Source organism: Talpa occidentalis, unplaced genomic scaffold (assembly GCF_014898055.3).
Source record: "Talpa occidentalis isolate TD23 unplaced genomic scaffold, MPIMG_talOcc4v2.1 talOcc4.8, whole genome shotgun sequence".
Taxonomy (NCBI): Eukaryota; Metazoa; Chordata; class Mammalia; order Eulipotyphla; family Talpidae; genus Talpa; species Talpa occidentalis.
The window spans coordinates 76,069,113-76,088,997 of record NW_023605194.1 but is presented as its reverse complement, the minus strand read 5'-3'; the positions used below and the strand labels follow the sequence as shown (position 1 = coordinate 76,088,997).

The 19,885-nt window shown below is 52.3% G+C and overlaps 1 protein-coding gene across 4 annotated transcripts in view; it reads right to left on the bottom strand.

Annotated features, from left to right (window-relative positions):
• The window catches only part of SYT2 (synaptotagmin 2), a 102,608-nt gene that overhangs the window by 11,960 nt on the left and 70,763 nt on the right, over positions 1–19,885 (bottom strand). For all 4 annotated transcript variants that reach the window (XM_037497658.2, XM_037497655.2, XM_037497657.2 and 1 more), the window contains 2 exons: positions 2,025–2,219; positions 642–808 (listed from right to left, as the gene is read on the bottom strand). In XM_037497658.2, coding sequence (XP_037353555.1) covers positions 642–808; positions 2,025–2,202 — 345 coding nt within the window. In that variant the 5' untranslated portion in view covers positions 2,203–2,219. The remainder of the gene's footprint in view (positions 1–641; positions 809–2,024; positions 2,220–19,885) is intronic.

Here is a 19,885-nt window from a genome sequence, read left to right as displayed (position 1 = left end):
GCCCTTCCTTCCATCCTCCATATTGATTGCTTGAGCAAGAGATTTTCCCGGTTGCTCCCAGAACAAATGTGGGGAAAGGCGGAGCACAAGGGCTTCGGCAAACTTAAAAGGAGAAAGTTGGGTGTATAGGGCCCTTATCCAGACTGACCAACCCCAAGGACAAGGGTAGATAAAGTATTATGTAACCAGAGATGGACTCCTCTTGGCCCCGGTGCTTCAGGAACATTCTTTCTCATTTGATTCCCCACCCCACCCCCAGTTAGATGCAGCCGATGAAAAATAATTCTTCAGTCCTTCTGGCAGAAAAACCCAAGGCCACTCAAATGATGTCTTTCTAGTGGATGGGAGTCTCTGTTCCCAGCACTTTGTCCCAGCAGCCTCCATGGAAGTTGATAGATTATTTCCCCCTGTCTTTTCAAGAGTGAATCCTTGCTCACACATGGGTAAGCCCCACTTCCCCATAGCTGGTGGGGAGATGCTACTAGGCTAGAGATGTGGCCAACATGGAGGGCCATGTGGAGTTTTAAGGAAGGAAGCCGATCTGGCCATAGAACAGAAGCCTTTGCCTCACCTTTCTCCTTTCAGCCAAGGAAGGCCCGGGTGCACCCCTCTCAGCTCCTCCCACCCCCGTGCTGTCCTACCTGACCCCCTTTCATGTCCTTCATGTTCATGGCATTCTTCATGCCTTTGCCCTTCTCCTTCTTGTTCTTCTTCTTCTTGCAACAGCACTTCTTGCAGATGCAGAAGCAGCAGGTCAGGATCAGGAGGCCAGCGACCACAGCGATGGCGATCAGCGCCCAGGGTGGCACTGCCCACACAGAGAAGACCCCTGGAGTCAGCAGTGCTGAGCCCTGCAGCACCTGACCCCACAACTTGAGCAAAAAAAGGGCCATGACTATGACTCCCTTCATGTCCACGTCCCACAATTTTTTAACCATATACCCATGAGTGGTTTGCATGCATAATGCTTTCTCATGAATACTTGTGCTTTTCGTGGCCTATTGCCTCGTGGATACAGCCTGCTAAGTGAGAGATAGCAACCAGGTGTATATAAAGGCGAACATCAGTTTTACTCTATTAAAACTGACAAGTTTGGGGCCTCCCTGGTGGCACAAGGGGTTAAGTTTCAACACTATGGAGCTATCTGCAGCCACTGTGGCATGAATTCAATCTCTGGCCAGGGAGGTGACCCACAGGGCACAGCAGACCTCTCCTGTCTCACCTGCTGCTCCCCTCAGCAGTGTATTTCAGTTGATCCGCCTGTTCTGCTCCCCACTCTGTCTTTGGTGAATATTCTCACCCCCCCCCCCGCACCTCTGGCCTACAACCCAGCTCTTGTATGCATAAAAAAAATAACATAAATCTTTAAAAACAAAAACAAAAACAACCGGTTTGATCTATGGAGAACCACTGTGGAGAGGATGGGATGGATCTTATCAGATCCAGCTGTGCAGGAAGAGCCCTGTGACCACGCTCCTTGCCGAGTCTTGACAGGGCTGACCCAGAGCCAGGAAGGCCAAGCTCCTCAAGGCTTTACAAGTCTGGACGTGGCATAATGCAAGGGTTTGGTGATGGACCTGGATGCTCTCCGTGGTCCTGAATAACCACCACTTGCTGAGGATCCCCCCTTAGACTGGGCGTCTTCACCAGGGATTCAGAAAGCAGTGGGAGATTTTATTGTCTATCTTCCAAAATAAGTTCGGTCAAAGTGTGAGTGGAAAACATGATGTTGGATTCTGCTTCATAATTTTTCATCATCTTTTGACAGTTTTCCAAGTTTTCCAACTTTCCCCTGGAAATCAAGGCATGTAACTCCCCCGTTCCCTTCATTAGTGCTGGACCACATTCCCCTGCCCATTCCTGAAAGGGGTCCCCAAACAATCCAGCCTGAAATCCAGGCATTAGGAAAGCTCTGGGGCGCACCTCCCAGGGGTGCCATTCCTTTCCTCTCACCTGCTCTGCCACCCCAGGCCCTTCTCTGACTCTGACCAGACCCCACCCTCCCGGCCACCAGGGACACTCACAGGGGATCTTGTTGATCTCATTGAAGAATTTCTCCTTCAGTTGAGCAAACATGTCCTCCTTGCTCTCCCCACCACCCCCACTCTCCGTGGAGTTGTCTACGGGCCCGACAGGCATGGTGGCAGTGGTGCTGGCAGGAGCCACAATGGGCTCCTGGTTCCTCTTGAAGATGTTCCTCATGGTGGCAGAGGGCTTGGCTGCAGATGAGAGAAACGGGTGAACACCTCGGAAGTCCAAGTGCAGAAAACTCTGCCCAAATAGCCTGGAGGAAAAAAGCTAAAGACTATTTATAGTAACCCATTTATTATTAAAATATTAACATAACATTAACAACTGTGGTTAAAGGAAAACAGTAACAGCCATCATTACATTAGTACACACAGTCAGGCACTGTGCAAAGTATTCTTCGTGACTGATCTCATTATTTCCAATGAAATATTAGTTCCAATAACTGATCTCATTTATTCCAAGCAATAGCCTCATGTATGATTATTATTCCATTGTTACAAATGCAGAAGCAGGTTTAGAGGTTTGCCCAGGTCACTTCGCAAATCAGTTTTGAACCTGTCGGCCTGACTCCAGAGCCTATAAACTCAATTTCTTTCATGCATCTCATTTAAATTCAACTGACCACACAACTCTAGGTTTTCCCAGTTAGGACACTTTCTCAAGTCTCTCTGCTCCTTAACTTCCAGAACACTGCTCTGCCTACATTCTCTGCCTGCCCCTTACCACTCCAGCCTGCTCTCTTCTCACTGCCTCCAGCTCCTCCCCTGGCTCCCTAAGGCGTCTCCTATACCCTCTTCTCTTTCTTTACCAGCCCCCCCCCAACTCAGGGTTTGTTTCGATCTTTCCTCTAGGAAGAGGCACCCCAGGTCTACAGCCTAGTCCCTTTTCCCCCAGTCCTCAGTGTAGAATTTCTACCCTCTATGCTGGGGTCACCCCCAGCCCAGCGCCCTCAATATGCTGCACATCAGCTCTCCTAAATCAAACAACTGGTATCCATTAATAACAAAAGCAATCCAAGGTTATTGTAGAAAATTTGGGGGTGGGAAGAGAGATTGCGAGAGAAATTCCCCATCGTTCTACCATCCAGAGATAACTCAGGCCAGTGTTGGGGGCACCTTATGACAATATTTTTTCCTGAGCCCATACAATCCACCTTTTGGTGTTCTGTTTTTTTAAATATGAAATTATACCATAAATTTTTTTTGTTTAACATTAAAAAAACCCCTTTATTATTAGATAGCTAAATAATACCCCACTAATGGCAGTAATATATTTAACTATTCCATTATTAGACATTTAGCTGGTTTCAATTTTTTGCTAGCAAAAATATCACTGTGCTAAGTCTTCACTTAAAACAATGTTCTCAAACTCTGCTCCCCCCCTTTCCTCTCCACAGAGGCATTTCTGCTTCTCGAAGTGGGGGTACATGACCCCTCCAAGAGTCCCATAAGGACAGACCTGGGTTGGCATCGGCCTCCCCCGTCCCCCAGTGCCAAGCACACAGTGGGCACCAGGCGGTATTTGTTCATAACAATAGTGAGTGCTGCCAGCCCATCGCCAGAGAATCAGCTTTTCTTAAGGACAATCTCTGTTTGTTTTATTAACAAGAGGAAATAACATAGAGAAGGATACAAGCAGCTCAAGAATTTTCAAGGTAAATTTTCAAGGACACACGTCCCTATTGTGTGTCAGGGATGAGTTAACTCTGCTACTCTCAGGGCCCTGTGCAGAGAAAATTTTAGGGGCTCTGAAGTTCCACCTCTTCCTTTTAGGACCTGAGTCTTCACCCCTCCATCCACCCACATGAGATTGTTCTAGTCCCCAAGGGTGGCTGGAGACCATCACATGGATGCAGGTGCACATTCACTTACTCACTCAAACTCCCCATGCATTTAAGTTCTTATTATACACCAGGTTACAACAGCCTTGATCCTAAAACTTGTCCTGAAATGAAAAATGAAGATTTGGGGCTCCCTGGTGGTGCAAGGGGTTGAAACACAGCACCTCAAAGCTATTCACAGCCACTGCAGCAGGAGTTCAATCCCCTGCCAGGGAGGTGACCCACATGGTGCAGCAGACCTCTCCTGTCTCACCCTCTGCTCCTCTGAGCAGTGTATTTCGGTCAGGCTACCTGTTCTGCTCCCCACTCTGCCACTGGTGAGTCCTCTCACCCTGCCCCCCACACCTCTGGTCTGTATCCCATTTCTTGTATGCATAAATAAATATGTCTTTAAAAAATAATTGAAGATTCCCTGGAAGTTCCCTCTGGGTGCCGACAGTTACTCTGGCTTGATGAGAACTACAAGCAACCACTTCGGGAGACAAGGATGTCCAGGCCCCTCTGACACCACCATCTCCCCTTACTCCCACCACACAGTCCAGGGTCCCTGTGGCCTTTCTTTAAAATAGTTTTATTGAGATATAATTCACATGCCATAAAATCCAGCCATGTTGAGCACAGTTCAGTGGGTTTTTTAGTATGTTTACAAAGTTGTACAACCATTACCACAATCTAATTTTAAAATATTTTCACCTCCCCAAAAGAAACTCCTTGCCCTTTATAATTCTCCATTCCCATTCTCCTCCTAGCCATAAGCAACCACTAATCTACTTGATGTCTCTACAGAGTTCCTGATTCTGGGCCTTTAATACAAATGTGTCTACGTTCTTTCACTCAGCACAATGTTTTCAAGATTGATCCATGTTGTGGCATATGTCAGCACTGCCTTTTATTGCCCAATAATGTTCCATTATAGAACTAGCACATTTTATTTATCCATCTATCCAACTTATGGACATTTGGGTTATTCCACTTTTTGAATAATGCTGCTATGTACCTCCATGTGTCTAGGCCTCTGTTTTCATTTCTCTTGGGTGAATTCCTAGGAGAGGAATTGCTGGGTCATATGGTAACTGTGTTTGACATTTTAAGGAGCTACCAAACTAATATCTTCCAAACCAGCTGCACCAATTTATGTTCCCACTCACAATATATAAGAGGGTTCCAACTTCTCCATGTCCTGGACAATATTTGTTGCTATGTCTTTTTGTTTGTAGCTATCCCAGTGATGGTGAAGTGGCATCTCCTTATGGTTGTCGCTGTCCTTTCCCTCATAACTAAAGAGGTTGAGCAACATCCCATGTGTTTATTATTGGTTTGCCTAGATTCTTTAGAGAAATGCCTATTCAAATCTGTTGCCTATTTTTATTTTTTTTAATAATAGATTTTATTTTTATATTCCCCACACAATTGCAACCCCCCCATTCTGACCCCAATCCCTCCCCTCCCGCCCCCCAACCCCCAAAAGTGTCTCTGGTTCATAGTTTTTTGTTGATTTTGATTTTCACTTTCTTATGGTTATTCATTTTCCTGGTCCCTTATTTAAGTTTTCTCTGTTGCCTATTTTTAAATTAGTTATCTGTTTTCATTGAGTTCTAAGAACTCTTTATATATTCTGGATCCCAGTCCTTTTTAGATATATGCTTTGCAACATTCTACGTCTTCATTTTTTGGATGATGTCCTTTGAAGCACAAAAGTATTCAATTTTGAGGATATTCAATTTGTCTTTTATTGCTTGTGCTTTGGTGTTGTGCTAAGAAGCTTGCTCATAACCCAAGAGCACAAATATTTACTGCTATGCTTTCTGACAGATGTTTTATAATTTTAGCTCTACATTCAGGTCTATAGCTCACTTTGAATAATTTTTGTGTATGGTATAAAGGAGGGATTCAAATTCATTTTTATGTGAATGTGTGGAGATCCATTTGACCATTCTTTCTCCACTGATTTGTTGTAGTAAAATATTGACTACCTACAAATCTGAAGGTTTAAATCTTGATTCTCTATAGCATTGATCTGCAAGTCTAGCCTAATGCCACTACTACACTGTTTTGATTACTGTAGCTTTTTAGGTAGTTTTGAAATCAAACAATGTTAGCTATTTTAATAAGATAATTAATGATGATTTTATTAATTGAATTAATGTTATTAAAATTGGTTTGGTTATTCTAGGTCATTTGTATTTCCACATGAATTTTAACTTCAGCTTATTTGTTCCTCAAAAAAAGTCAGCTGGGATTTTGATAGGGATTGCACTGAACCTGTAAATCAATTTCAACAATATTAAGTCCTCCACTGTCTCCCCATTTATTTAGATCTTTAATTTCTTTCAACATTGTTTTGCAGTTCTCAGCATACAGTCTTATACTTCTGTTAAATTTATTCCTAAGTATTTTATTCTTTTAGATGCTGTTGTAAACGGAATTGTCTTCTTAATTTCACTTTCAGATTGTTTATTGCTAGTGTAAACAAATACAAGAGATTTGTATGTCTTTATCTTTCATCCTCCACATTGCTGAACTTGTTTTTTAGCTCTAATGGGGTGCGTGGCTCCTTCGGATTTTCTCTATTATGGGGTCATGGAAATGGAGACCATCTCACGCCTTTCTCTCCATGCCGAATGTGCCTTTCCTTCTTTTTCTTCTTTAATTGCCCTGGCAAAGGCCTCCAATACATTACCAAGTAGAAGCAGTGAAGGTGGCAATTCTTATCTTTTTCTGGATCTTGGGGAAACTCTTTCAGTCTTTCCCCATTAAGTACAATATTAGCTGTGTGCTTTTTATAGATGCCATTATCAGATGCAGCCCCGTGATCCTCCCTTCCAACCATGGCCCTGGCTTGGCAGTCCTGCCCCCAGCTCTGCACGCAGCTCCCACCACCTCCCAATTCCACGTTTGGCTCCTGCAGTGCCCCGCCCCCACCCTCCCTGCAGTGGGGGAGGCAGCACAGCCTGGGGAGAGGCTGACTGTGGCTCCCAGGCAAGCCACCGCTTTCCAGAGGATTCCAAACAGATCTCTTTCTGAAACTTGATTTCCTCATATAAAAACTGTAGAAAATCATACCTACTTTTCAAAACCATCGTGAAAATTAAAAGAATAAATTCAATTGTGTCTGGCACACAGATGACATTCAATTATGTGGGTCAGATCTGAATGTGAGAGGGGTTTATTAAGCCCCTTCTAAGAGGCCTGGAAGTGGCATAAGCACAATAGAGGGGCCCAAGAGCCCTGCTAAAGGGGGACCTTCTCTTAAGAGCTGAGGACCCAAAGACCGCCGGGTGAGTGACCAACCAGGAGGGACAGCGCTGTGTGCTCCCGAGGCGGAGGGAACCTTAAGAGCAGGGTAGCAAGGGAGAGCGGAGTATCTTAGGAGGCCTTGAAGTCCAAGAAAAAGGAACAGGACCTACTTCTGTGCCCAACAAGAACCACCAAGGATTTCTAAGCAGGGACATGGCCTGCTGTGTTGTAAGTGGGGCTTTGGGAAGATAGCGCCACTGGAGTGGAGGGATGAGGCTCGGGGCCAGGAGACAGTGGGGGGTTAGTTCAACAGACCAGCCAGAGATGATATGGACCCAGACCAGGGTAGGAAAGTAGGGATGGAGTGGCGAGGACAGACGTGAGAGACACTGCTTCATCCATTCAACAAATATCGATCGAGATCACAGCAAGCATCCCAGATAAAAGATATTAAATAATCACACATAAATGAATGTGAAAGAGTAATTGAGAGGAAGGCCACAAAGAGCTGCTTAGAAGCAGGAGAGTTTATAATGGGCCATGAGTGACCTAATATGGGAGAGCACCTGAAGATGAGCTGGGAAGTAGCCAGACAAAGAGCAGGGGGAGCAGCCTCGTGGAGTGCAGCAGTGCAGAAGCCCGGCGTGGGGGCCACGTGCAGAGCGCGCTGGGTCTGAAGAAAAACCGTGAGGTGCGTGGGGTGCGCAAGGGCGAGCCTGGTGGGTGGGCAGGGCTGGAAGAACTTTGTGGGCCCCAGCAAGGAATTCTGCCCTTACTCCCAGTAACGGGGAGTGCTGGAGGGTGTTAAGGTTGGGGCCGATGTGGACAGGTTCACAGTCTGAAATTTTCACTTGGGCTGTAGTGAGAAGGAGCTAGGCCGGAGCATGAGTCCAAAGGGAAGCAGGGAGAGAGTGGAAAACAGTTAATAAAGCATGTTTTATCCTCCCTGCAGTCATGAAAAACAAGACACTGTTCCTGGGGAATCGCCAGAGGGAACATCATACAGCTGCTGGGAGGGAACGCAGAGCTGGTAATAAAGCAGTGACTTCTGGGCCTGCAGCCTGGATCACCTTTCAAATCCCACTAAAACACAGTGCCAGTGTCGTGCAGAGAATAAGGGAAACATAAAGACGCTTGAGAAGGTTGCTCAAGATCAGAGGCAGGCCCATGGGCAAGGGCCCAGAGACCAAGGGGGTGGATTCGGGCCGTGTGCAAGGATCACAACCTTTCGTGGCACAGGGTTCTCAGACCAAAGGCCTGGGTCATCCTGGGTTCCTGTCCTGCTCTCACCCACCATGTGCCAGGTGTCTGCAAACTCCTCAAGCCCCCTCACAATGTTTTCCAAGTTCAGCCACTTCCCACCCCAGGCCCACCCCCACTGGAGACTGGTTATAGCTTCCTATCTGGAACCTTCCACGTGCTCCCTTGAGCTTAATTTTTTTTAAGGTTTTTTTTCATTTTATTTATGCATACAAGAGCTGGGGTACAGGCCAGAGATGCAGGGGGCCAGAGGATCCACCAGAGACAGAGTGGGGAACAGAATAGGCAGCCCTACTGAAATACACTGCTGAGGGGAGCAGCGGGCGAGACAGGAGAGGTCTGCTGTGCCATGTAGGTAGCTTCCTGGCCAGCTGGGGATCGAACCTGTGCTGCAGAGGCTGCAGACAGCTTCATAGTGTGATGCTTAACCCCTTGCACCACCAGGGAGGCCCTCCCTTGAGCTTAATCTCCACACTTCAGCTAGACCCATTTACTTAAAACCCTGCAGGGGGTGCTCATCCCACTTAGAACAAAGCCCTTAGCCGGCTCCCAAACACACTTTCTGTCACCTCTGCTCTCAGTCGCTCCCTCCGGGTCATGGCAGCCTCCTTGCTTATGGTCACAAACTCACCAAACAAACCACTACGCACACTGTTGCCCTGACTTTTCCTCTGGGGAGAGACTGCTCCCCAGGAGTGTCCCTGACATTCCTGGGCCACCCTGAGCCTGTTCTGTCTTCATCCCCCGTGAAGGCCCATCTTATCAATAACTTCCCCCCAATTCAAAACATCAGCCCTGGGGAGACCCCCTATAAATGGCATGTTTATGTCCCCCAAGTTCAATGCTGAAATCTAAGGTTCACATGCTGGGTCGAAGTGGGGCCTTCAGGAGGCGGCACTTCATGAACAGGAGCAGCGCCCCTGTAAGAGGCCTGGGGCCCGGCCGACCTCTCCTCCCTTGCAGACAAGACACATGTCTAGAACCATAACCGACCTTGTGTTGGCACCCTGACCTCAAACACCCCGCCCCCAGAACGGTGAAAAAAGTGCTTTGCTGTGATCAGCCGCCTGGTTTACAGTGTCTGCAGCCGAGCTGGCAGGGGCCCTTGTTGGCCATCTCTTCATGGTGCCCAGGCCCATAGGCAGTTGAGTGGGCAGAGGTAGGAGGCAGCAGGAAGTAGCAGGCCTCACTGAACCCCAAATGCCTGACCTTTGGGATGGAGAACCTTCACCGCCCCTGTTCTTTCTTCTGCTCAGCCTTTCCCCTGCCCTCGGTGGGCTCTTTCCCATTTTAAATATCACCAACCAACCAATGAGGCCTTGCCCACGCCTCCTCCCCCAGATGCCTCGCCTCCCCTTCCCTTGGGGCCAACCACCTTCTGGTCATCCTCTCAGCCCCTCCACTGCAGCTCTGCCCCAACACTCCTCAGAAGTGGCTCTTTGGAAAGTCGCAAATGACTTGGAGGGGGGTCACTAAACCCAGGGGACATTTTTATTCTGGCCATACTTGACCTCCCCCTTACCGCTGCTCCCTCTTTCCCCTTGAGTGGCACTCCTTGGTTTTCATCCTAACTCTGACTACTCCTTCAGCTGCCCCAAGGCCTGCTGGAAAGCCTTCCCTTCTCGGCCCTGGGGACCCTAGGTGGCCACTCAGGCTCAGCCTCAGCCTCGCTGACGATGTCGCAGCCTGACTCGCTCTGAGTTCCAGGCCAGAGGGCCAGCCAGCTCCTTGGCACGGCCGTGCTGTCCCCCGTCCCTACCTGGCTCACCTCCAGGCAGCTGTGCCATGTCAGCAGTGATCTTCATTTAATGTAAGTCTGATCGAGTCACTTTGGTCAACCACCCCAGGTTCACAGCTGAAACCCTGAACGTGATTTACAGGCTTATGATCTTTACCCACCAGCAGCTCATCTCTCGCTCCCAGGGCTCCTAGCATCAACCACCTGTGCCGCTTATATTTCTTCTAATCACCATGTTACACTTCCCCAGCCCCAATTCTGGACATTGGCACAGGTTGTGCGCCCCCGCCACCCTTCCCCTGTCACCCCCGCCAACTACCTGCGTATCTTCCTCAGTTCAAATGGCCTCTCCTCAAGGAAGGCTTCCTGAGCGCCCCAAAGCCAGACCAACACCCCAGCCACTGGCTCGAGCAGCCCCGTCCTCATCTTCCCAGCCCGTATATGGGGGGCTACTCAGGCAGAGCCCACTGGGCGCCACGCCAGGGGGTGGTCAACATGGCTCAGGGGCCAGACCCAGCCTCCATTTAGTTGTTTTTAATAAAGTTCTGTTGTTTACAATTTCTCTCTGGCTGCTGTTGTGCTATAACAGCAGTTGAGCACTTGCCGCAGAGATGAAATGGCCTGCGAAGCCTGGAATATTTACTACCTGTCCTTTGGAGGACTGCCGACCCTTCCCCGGCAGAGACCAGGCTGCCTGGCACATAACCAGCACCCAGTAAACACGCACTGCATGAGTGAGTAAGCGAAAGAGCAGGGATCATTTAAATCACAGCGTGCAGGACGTCATTTCAGATGAGGCCTGAGGGAGTGTCCTTGCGGGTCACTCAGGGCAAACCAGGGAACTTTTCACAGGCCTAAATCAATTGCTCCAGGGTGGCTGGGCCTGGGCTCAGGGGTACCTCACAAGGACAGGTTGGGAGGTCTGGGTACCTGCTCATGTGATGAGACTCCAAAGGGAAGTAGGGTACATGAGCAGCTCAGAGGATGGCCCCCTTATTTCACCTGGCCTCAGCCTATGGGGCCAGGCCTGCCCCTCATGAGCCCTGGGGTGGTTTCTTTCACCTCCATGATTCTGACCTGTCAGAATAGAGCTGAGGCTCCTAATGCCTTGAGCGGAGGCTGTGATTCAAGGAGATGATGTGGGGGAGACGCGTACCCTTCCTGCAGTGGAGACCCTGCCAGCACTGCAGATGCTGCGTGCCTGCCTTCCCAAGGCTGCGTCCAGGATTGCTTGGCCGACTCTCCTGACATGACTCTGTAACCCCTAGTCACCTGCTCCGCTGTCTTCTAACATCAGAGTTTTTAAATGTACCCAGAGCGAACTCAGCCCAGCCCTTTCTCCCCCAACAGGGTAGGAGACAAGAACAGCAGAAGGAAAAGCCAGATCCTCGAGGATTTATAAGCCTCTCTCTTGGCTCAGCTTCAGACATGAGGAAGGCAGCTAGCTAGAAGGGTTGAGGATGACAAATGATTTGGGGTTCCAGGGCTCCCAAGACACAGTGAGCTCCTCTGTCTGGTCAGCATGGCCCCAGCAGGAACGCGTGAAATGGCACCATGAGGCAGAGGTGGGTACAAGGCACTGTGACCGCAGGGTGGGGTGAGGGTGGGGGTGGGGGACACACTCCTGCTTTTAGGGCCAGGAGCAAGGTCTGAAGAGGGAGGGGCCTGGGAGGCAGAGAGTCAGGGAAAGGGAGAAGGAAGGGTCTCTCTGGGGCATCCAGACCCCCGCCAGGGCATCCTGTCCCCAAAGCCTAACCCCGTGGGTAGAGGAGTGGCCCAGGAGCCACAGGGAAGAAGCTCCCTGGTGCACTCCGATGCAGGGGTCGGCAGCCACAGTGTGGAAAAGCAGTGACTCGCCAGCGGTGAAAGTTCAAGACCAGTTGATGGACGTAAAACCAGCCTCCAAAGGCTTTGCTGGGCCAAAGCAGGCCCCCACCTGCTTCCATGCGGCTGCCATGCACCAGCAAGGGGAAACAGCAGCAGCGCGGCGTGACCACTACAGCTATGACGCCCCCCCCCCCACCCGCAGAGGCTTGTCCTCTTAGCCCACTTCAGAGAGAAGGCAGAGTCCACTTGCTGACCTGCCCCACAGGTCACATAGCGCTTCAGGCCTAAACCTGCCTGAGTCCAAGCCTGCTCTTCCCACATCTCTATCTCCCCAGAGACAGGTGGGGGGGTCCCCAGGCCTCAGAGAGAGCTCAGGAGGGGGGTCTCGGTAGTGAGAAAGGATGCCGGAGGGGCTGGGATGACAGAGGGAGGGCAAAGAAGCAGGAGGAGAATGTGCTCGGGCCTCCTTTCTTCCCAGGCCTACTGGCTGCTGTCCGTCTGTCTGCCTGTTCAGAAGGCCTCTTGGCTCTTCCTCTCTCTTCCAAGGAAGTGGGTCCCACCTCTGGGCTGCACTCAAACAGCCCTGACCCCCTGCCATGACCCTCTCCAGACAGTCCCCAGGTAGCCTGCACTCCACCTTTGGAAAGCAAAGAAGTGGTCATTTTAACCAAGCTCTGCTATTCACCAGCTGCTCCAGGCTGGGAGCTGCAGGTTCAGAAAGGGTTAGGGTGGGCCGGCCAGTGGTGGTGGGTGTGGGCCTAGAGCATGTGGGTGCAGAAGTTAGCAGCCTGTGGCTCCTCTGCCAGGTGCACAGCCACACTTGCCTGGGATCACCGGGGTGCTAGGGTGCTGGTGACAACCTGGTTGATTTATCTATTTCTTCTGTCTTTCTGTCCTGTTGGACCAAACCAAAGGGAGAGGTCTGAACAGGGCTGGAAGCAGGACAGGGTGGGCATTAAGAAGGAGGAGTTAATGGGGCACCCTCTCAGTAAGCAGAACCATCCATCTTCCTTTAACTCCAAACGCCCAGAGGGGCTCAGAGCTAAGCTGCAATTCTTGGATCCACACGGAAGGGAGAACCGTTGACAGTAAGTGTTGAGTAGAACACAGGGAATTCAGAGGTGGAGGCAGCAGGAGATGGCTTCACACACACAAGCCCAGAAGTTCTAGGCTGTTCTGCCTTTAGGGCCTTTGCTGTGCACATGGTCAGCCCATGAGGACCAACTCGGAGGCCATGCACTCCAGCACTTCTCTCTGTACAGATGGGATGATCCTGAAAGTGTCAGTGAAAAAATCAGTGTGCACAGGAGTAAGTATAGTATCTGGGGAGAGGGTAAGCAGATGTGCCTGTGTGCTTACAGATTCTAGAAAGCTCTGGCAAGATGCAAAGGGAGGGGCCTCCCTCGTGGTGCAAGGGGCTAAGTCGCAGCACTATGAAGCTATCTGCAGCCACTGCAGTATAAGTTCAATCCCCAGCCAGGGAGCTGACACACATGATGCAGCAGACCTCTCCTGTCTCGCCAGCTGCTCCCCTCAGCAGTGTATTTCAGTCAATCTGCCTGTTCTGCTCCCCACTCTGTCTCTGGTGAAACCTCTCACCACCCCCCGCACCTCTGGCCTGTACCCCAGTTCTTGTATGCACGAATAAAATAAATCTTTTCTTTTCTTTTTTTTTTTTTTTAAAGATGGGCCTCCCTGATGGTGCAGTAGGTTGAGCACCACACTGTGGAGCTGTTTATAGCCTCTGCAGTGCCGGTTTGATCCCCACTGGCTGTTGAGAATCCCACATGGTGTGGCAGACCTCTCCTGTCGCACCTGCTGCTCCCCTCAGCAGTGGATTTCTGTTGTCTGCCTGTTCTGCTCCCTGCTCTGTCTCTAGTGAATCCTCTCAACCTCCCATGCCTCTGGTCTGTACCCCAGCTCTTGCATAAAAATAAATTTTTTAAAAATCTTTAAAAAAAAAAAGATGCAAAAGGCATTGGTGGCATTAGTTGTTGGTTCTGGGGAGTCAGGAAAGCAATGGTTGGCAAACCTTTCTGTATCTTTTGGGTTTTGAGTCCCATAAATATACCTACCTGTCTTTCCCTCCCCCACCCCACCTCAGAGTACCTCTGAATGGGAACTTGCAAAAGAGGAGATGGGCACAGCTGACCAGGAATCACCCCGCCGGCACCCAGCTGCAGGACAAAGGCCCCAGAACCTTCTGTCCTCACCCAATTCCCTCACCTTACTACTCCCCTAGCCTGAAATGCCCAGAAGTTCTAGCCTCTCCTCCTGCAGTCTTCTGGGCTCCTCCATGTCCTCCTGACCCCACATCAGAGAGGAAGTTCGAGCCTCATCCCCGGCTGGAGCACGTGTGCCCAAGGAACATGGCAGGGAACCATGTGCTTCTGTGGATTATACCACACAGGCCTGGCCTCGATTAATGCCGATAATGGAGAGCTAACTAGACACAATTTCTTTAATCCTCCCCTGCATTTTGTTTGCAGAAGCCAAAGTAATGAGAGGGAAAGAGGTTAACCAGAAAGATCCCTCTCGCTGCAGCTGGCGGGTTGAAGAAGAGCAAATACTTAAGGGTACGTTTCTGTCCTTATTTTTTTTGCACTACTCCATCCCAACATTTGCTTCTGGGAGGCAGAAGACAGTTTTAATGGATTCATGTTCCATATAACTTTGAAAATAAAACACCCATTTCTGTGAGTTCCTTGAGTGTCAAACTTCTGGTGTTCACCTGTCTCTACCTGGGGCAAGGTCGCTGCTCCCCCCCCCACCCCAGAGAAGCAGAGCCTCTTCTTGACCAGTGGCTCTGGAGAAGTAGCCTTCCTGAGTTCCTGAGGGCTGCAAAGTCCTCCCTGTGTCTAATCTCAATCCTCCTGCTGCAGGAGCACTCATTGACCTCCTTGCGCACCTAAGCTAAGATAGCCACCTGCGAGGAGACCTGGGACAGAGGCCATGGCCCTGAGGCTCAGAATCTGGCCTGGGATCGAGCCTGTCTCCACCGCAGGTGTGTGGCTGCTCCTTGAGCCTCTGCTCCCCTCGGCAGGTGAGCCTGCCATGTCTGCCACTCCACGGGCCTGCGAGGATCCAGAGAGGTGCCTATGAAGGCCCCGCCGCCCCGCGGCACCACACACCTGCCAGGAGCAGGTCTCGCTGAGTCGGGGATATTCCTAAATACCCACAGACAAATAACACCCTGACTTGTGAGAGCCGAAGGAATCCTGCTGACAACACTGTGCAAAGCCCTTGTTTGAAAAATGAAGAAACTGAGGCCCCCAAGGGAATGAGTACCCAGCACCTCACCACATAGCCGAGCACCCTGGTCTCGGCTGCCCCTCACTCCATCCCTGCAACCTCCACTGGGTCCTTTTACATCCGTGGCTAAGGGCTCAGGAGTGCAGTGATGAGGGGGCAGAGAGCCCCCAGTCAGGCCAGATCCTTGGGCCCCCTGCCCTCCGCCACCCCAGTCAGGACTCAACTTGAACCAGGATGAGAAGCCCCCGCACCCCAGAGGAGAGGAGCTGGGGTCCAGACCTCCTGGAGAGAGTGAGTGCCCAACACTCCTAGGGAAACCTGCCCAGCCAACAGGCCACCCCCAAGCAGCCTGCTGAGGGTGCCTGCTGCTGCCTGCCCAGGGGCCCCCTTCTGGCCCCACACCTGCTGGAATCCTCCTCCCCCCAAGACTCAGGACCCTGGGCCTTCATCCAGGGTTCCCTATTGCCTGGCACTCAAGATGTCTAAGAGGCAGCTCTTGGGATGTGGGGGATAAGGTTTTCATGTGCTGGGCATCGGGATGCACAGGGGAAATCTGGGGGACCCCAAATGGGTGGCCAACACATGTGAACCACAGACCCTGGGCAGCCCGGTGTGGCCACTTTGGGCAATGGATGGACACAGAGCTCTGCCCTCAGAGCAGTAGGCCTCGTGGGGGCCAGTGTGTGAGCCGGGGTATGAGGGCGGGCCCAGGGCAGGCAGGGGCTCTGCCCTGTCATGTCGGGGAGCATGCCCAGACCCAGGCAACTGGCAGAAGAGGTGCCCTGTGCAGCCACGTCAGTGGCCCTTAGCCCACCATGCGGTGAGCACAGCCCCTCCCAACACGGCCCTGTTATCCTTCACGCCACATGCACATCTTCATTTTGAGCTGAAACCATTAAAAACTGATGCATCTTCCCCCAACTAAATGTTACAAGCTTTGAACATGCAGCTTGGCTAAGCATGGGCCCACCAAGGGGCCGTGAGCGTGTGAGCATGTATGAGTGTGTGAGCGTGAGCATACATGTGTGTGACTGTGGTGTTGTGTGGGGTGAGTGCATGTGTGTGAATGTGTGTGTGGAGTAAACATGTGTGCTGTGTGTATAGGATTGTGCGAATGGGCGTGTAAGTGTGGGTGTGATGTATGCGTGGAAAGTGTGAGAATGTGTGCCGTGTGTGAGGGAGGTGAGTGTGTACGGTGTCTGAGATGACAGCGTGTGTGTAAAGAGTATGAACACGAGTGTGTGAATGTGTCTCTGAGTGTGAGTGTAGGGGCGTGTGGTGTGTGTTTTGGGGTGGTTGGGGAGAGGGAGGACCCGGCGGAGCCGGGAGCTGAGGCTGGCGCCAGCTGCCTTAGGCCCCTGTAGGAAGGAAAGTCAGAGACCCGGCGCCTCCTCCCAGCTCCACTGCTTCTGGGGCCCAGCTCTGGGGGCGGTGCCCCCACTGTCTGACCGGGAGCCCGCAGCCCCCAGCCCCATCTCCTCACCAGCGGGGTGAGGCCCCCCAGCCTGGCCGGCTGACTCTCCAGCCCCGAGTCAATGCTCACACCCTGGAAAGGGAGACGGCACCGGCAGGAGTCTGAGCAGGGGGAGGCTCCATTAGCCAAGTGATGGAGCAGAACATCAGCTCCAGTGCTTTGCCGGCCGCCGGCACGGAGAGAAGGGACTGCGCCGCGTTGTTCAGGCCCAGGGAGAGGCTGGAGCGGCAGCAATGGGCCGAGGCGGCAGGACCAGTAGGGCTGCGTGCCTGTGGGGGGGGGGCCGCATGCTTGAGCACCGTGCGCCGCGGCGGCACAGGCACCCTGGACAGGAGTGTGTACAGGCATGCGCATCGGGCAGGCCAGGTGAAGGCATAGGGAAGGGAGAACTGGGGATCTGGGGCCACAGCACCTGTCCAGGAACCTGGGGTGATGCCTAAGACCCTGCAATTGGATAGTGAGGGGCATGAACTCCAGCATGGGTCACCTTACAAATCCCAGATCCTGGGAGCTGGGGAGACCACCCCTATGATCTCCTGCCAGCCCCTGAGGTGAGGGTCTCTTCTGCCTCCCAAAGGTGCTATGAGGTCAGGAGGCCCGGCTCCTCCTCCCGTCGTCTGGCCCTTTGGAGAGTGGTGTCCCCCTGCCGGTGGGCCCCCAGCTTCTAAAACCTGGGGCTTCTCACCTCAGGCCCAGACTGTGAGCAGCACAGGGGGGAGGGGTAGAGAACCCAGCCAGGCTTGAGAATAGCAGGCTTGGGTTTGGAGCTGATGTTTACCTGGGCAACCTGGGTAGAGGGATTCACATCTTGGGTATCATTTTTTCAGCAACAAACAGAAGGCAAGGAACCTGGCCCACAGGGGTGCTGGGCTGGAGCAAAGCAGGCCCAAACACATGTGTTTTCCCTTGCCTTCGTCTCTTCTCAGCAGACTGGCTTAATCACGTTGACCACGTGCATAAGGTCAGACCCTGTTGCTCAGAAGGAGGCCTATCGTGCCAGCCAAGCCAGGGACTCTGCCCACCAGAGCCGGCTCTGTTCCGGGAGGGCATGGGGAGCTGCCCAGCATATGCAGCGAGATACTCTGAGGCCCCGAGGCCTGGGGGCTCCTTCCCATGCCTGTCAGCTGAGCCTGCAGCAGGTATCTGAGCTGGGGTTACCCATGTGAACCCTCCAGCTCTGCCCTCTGACAACCACATTCCACCAGGCTCCCAGATCCCCCAAGGAGAAAAGAGACCCTGAAGATGAAAGCATGCTTGTCAAAGCCAGCCCCCCGCCCAGGGCCGAGCCATCATCCATCTGGGGTGGGCGGGCCTGCTGTCTTGGGCTGCTCAACAAGAGGGTGATAAATGGGCAGCCTCTCAGCAGACTTCCCCTCGGGAAGGAGTCCAGGGCAGCCCCTCCAGAGATCATGGGCTGCAGAGGGTGAGGAGACCACTTCCCTAAGTAATGAGGGGAGGGGTAGAAGGGGTCCACCTTATCCAACCTTGAAAATGACCCCTGACATGTATAACTGTTTAAAAACCCTCTCTTTCATCTGCACCTCGCGTTCACAGACTCCCCCAAGTCCTGCGCCAGTCTCCGTGCTAGAGCCGAGAATAAATACGAGATGAATAAATAAGACTCAACCCCATCCCCGCAGCTCACAGGGGAGACGGCAGACTCCAGCCTTCGTGGAAACGGAGCAGATGGGATTGTCCCCGCCCACGGAGACAGTGACGCTGGGGACCAACTTGCCCAGGGCCTCGCTGTGAACAGAGCCCTGACTCCTGCTCTGGACTCCCCCTCCCAATGCACAGCCCCGCTAGCCAGGGGAATGGAGGAGAGGCGTCAGGAAGGCACTGGGCCCTGAGGAACCGTGGGTGCCAGAAGAAGGGACAGAAACCCTCACTGAGACCCTACTCAGTGCCAACACCGCACTTCATTTCATGTGAGGTAGGCGCTGTTGTTCCCATTTTATAGATGAGGAAACTGAGGCTGCGAGGGTACAATAGAGGTTATTCACTCATGTCACATGCAAGTCCCCTTTCCCCATAGACAGAAATGCTGCACCCTCACGTAGCTGGGAGCTGGGGGGTCAGGAGAAGCCTGGGGAGCCAGCACCTGAGAAGGGGGTGCACTGAGGAAGAGTCTGTTCCCCCCACATCTGTGAGTGCCTGCTTCCCCCAGATGCTGGACAGGCCCTGGGGGAAAAGATGTGCCATCACTTTTCAGAAGGAGATGCCCATTACCACCACCACCTTTGACAGCTCGTGGTCTTTGGAACTAAACTGGGTCATGCAAGTCCCAGGGGCACAATCATATTCCCCAAAGAAGCCAACTTTCTCTTGCCTGACCTGAACAGACATGGGAAATAGTGGGTGGGAGTGGCAAGCCACATCCTCAACCCATTCACAGGCTGGAGGAGGGCAGAGATGTGGGCGAGCTTCAAATAGGAAAGTCCCAATTTGGAATTTCACTTGCAAAGCGAGCAGGCAGCAGTGCCCAGGGAAAGGAGCCAGGTAAAGCCACCAGGCAGGGCCAGTGGGGGCCGGACAGGCCTGGCTGCCGGCCTCGGTGCTGCTGCTGATCACAGGACTCCGGCAGGTGCTTAACCTCTGCGCTTGCTTCTCTAAGGGTGACATGACAGTGAGAATGGCATCTGCCTGGTCAGGCTGGAGGCTCGGGGACAATGCATGTAGAGCACGCCATGATGTCCACAATGGTCCCTGGGGGTGCTGGGAGTGAGCCCACGGGAACATGCAGGGGGCCTCCAGTGGGTGAGGTGGGGAGTCCCTCCTGGGCCCTGAAGTGGCCCAGGTCACGCTCTATTTCTGAGCTTCCTGGGAGACAGCAGCTGCTCTTAAACCTCTTCTCCTGCCCACGCCCTCATCTCCAGCCCCGCTGGCCTAAGGCCCGACCCAGGGCCAAGTCTTCTCCCTGGGCCACCGCAGTTGCTCCTCCCTGCCCGTGTCCAGGCACTGCAGCCAGCCCCCCTGTTGCTCATGTTGTCCCCCGCTCAGGCTGGGCTGGCCTGGACTGGGGCTGCCGGGGTTCTATTGTGTTTGCTTGAGCATTCAAGTTAGGTGTGGCGCTCAGACCCTGGGCCCCCCAACCCCGAAGTCAGCAGGTTCTGGCCACTCTTCCTCTGGCCACCACCCTCATTCTTCAGATGACAGAACTGGGAAGTGGTGAGGCCAGGACACCCAGACAAGTCAAGCACATCCCAGCTGGACCCCAGCAAAGCCA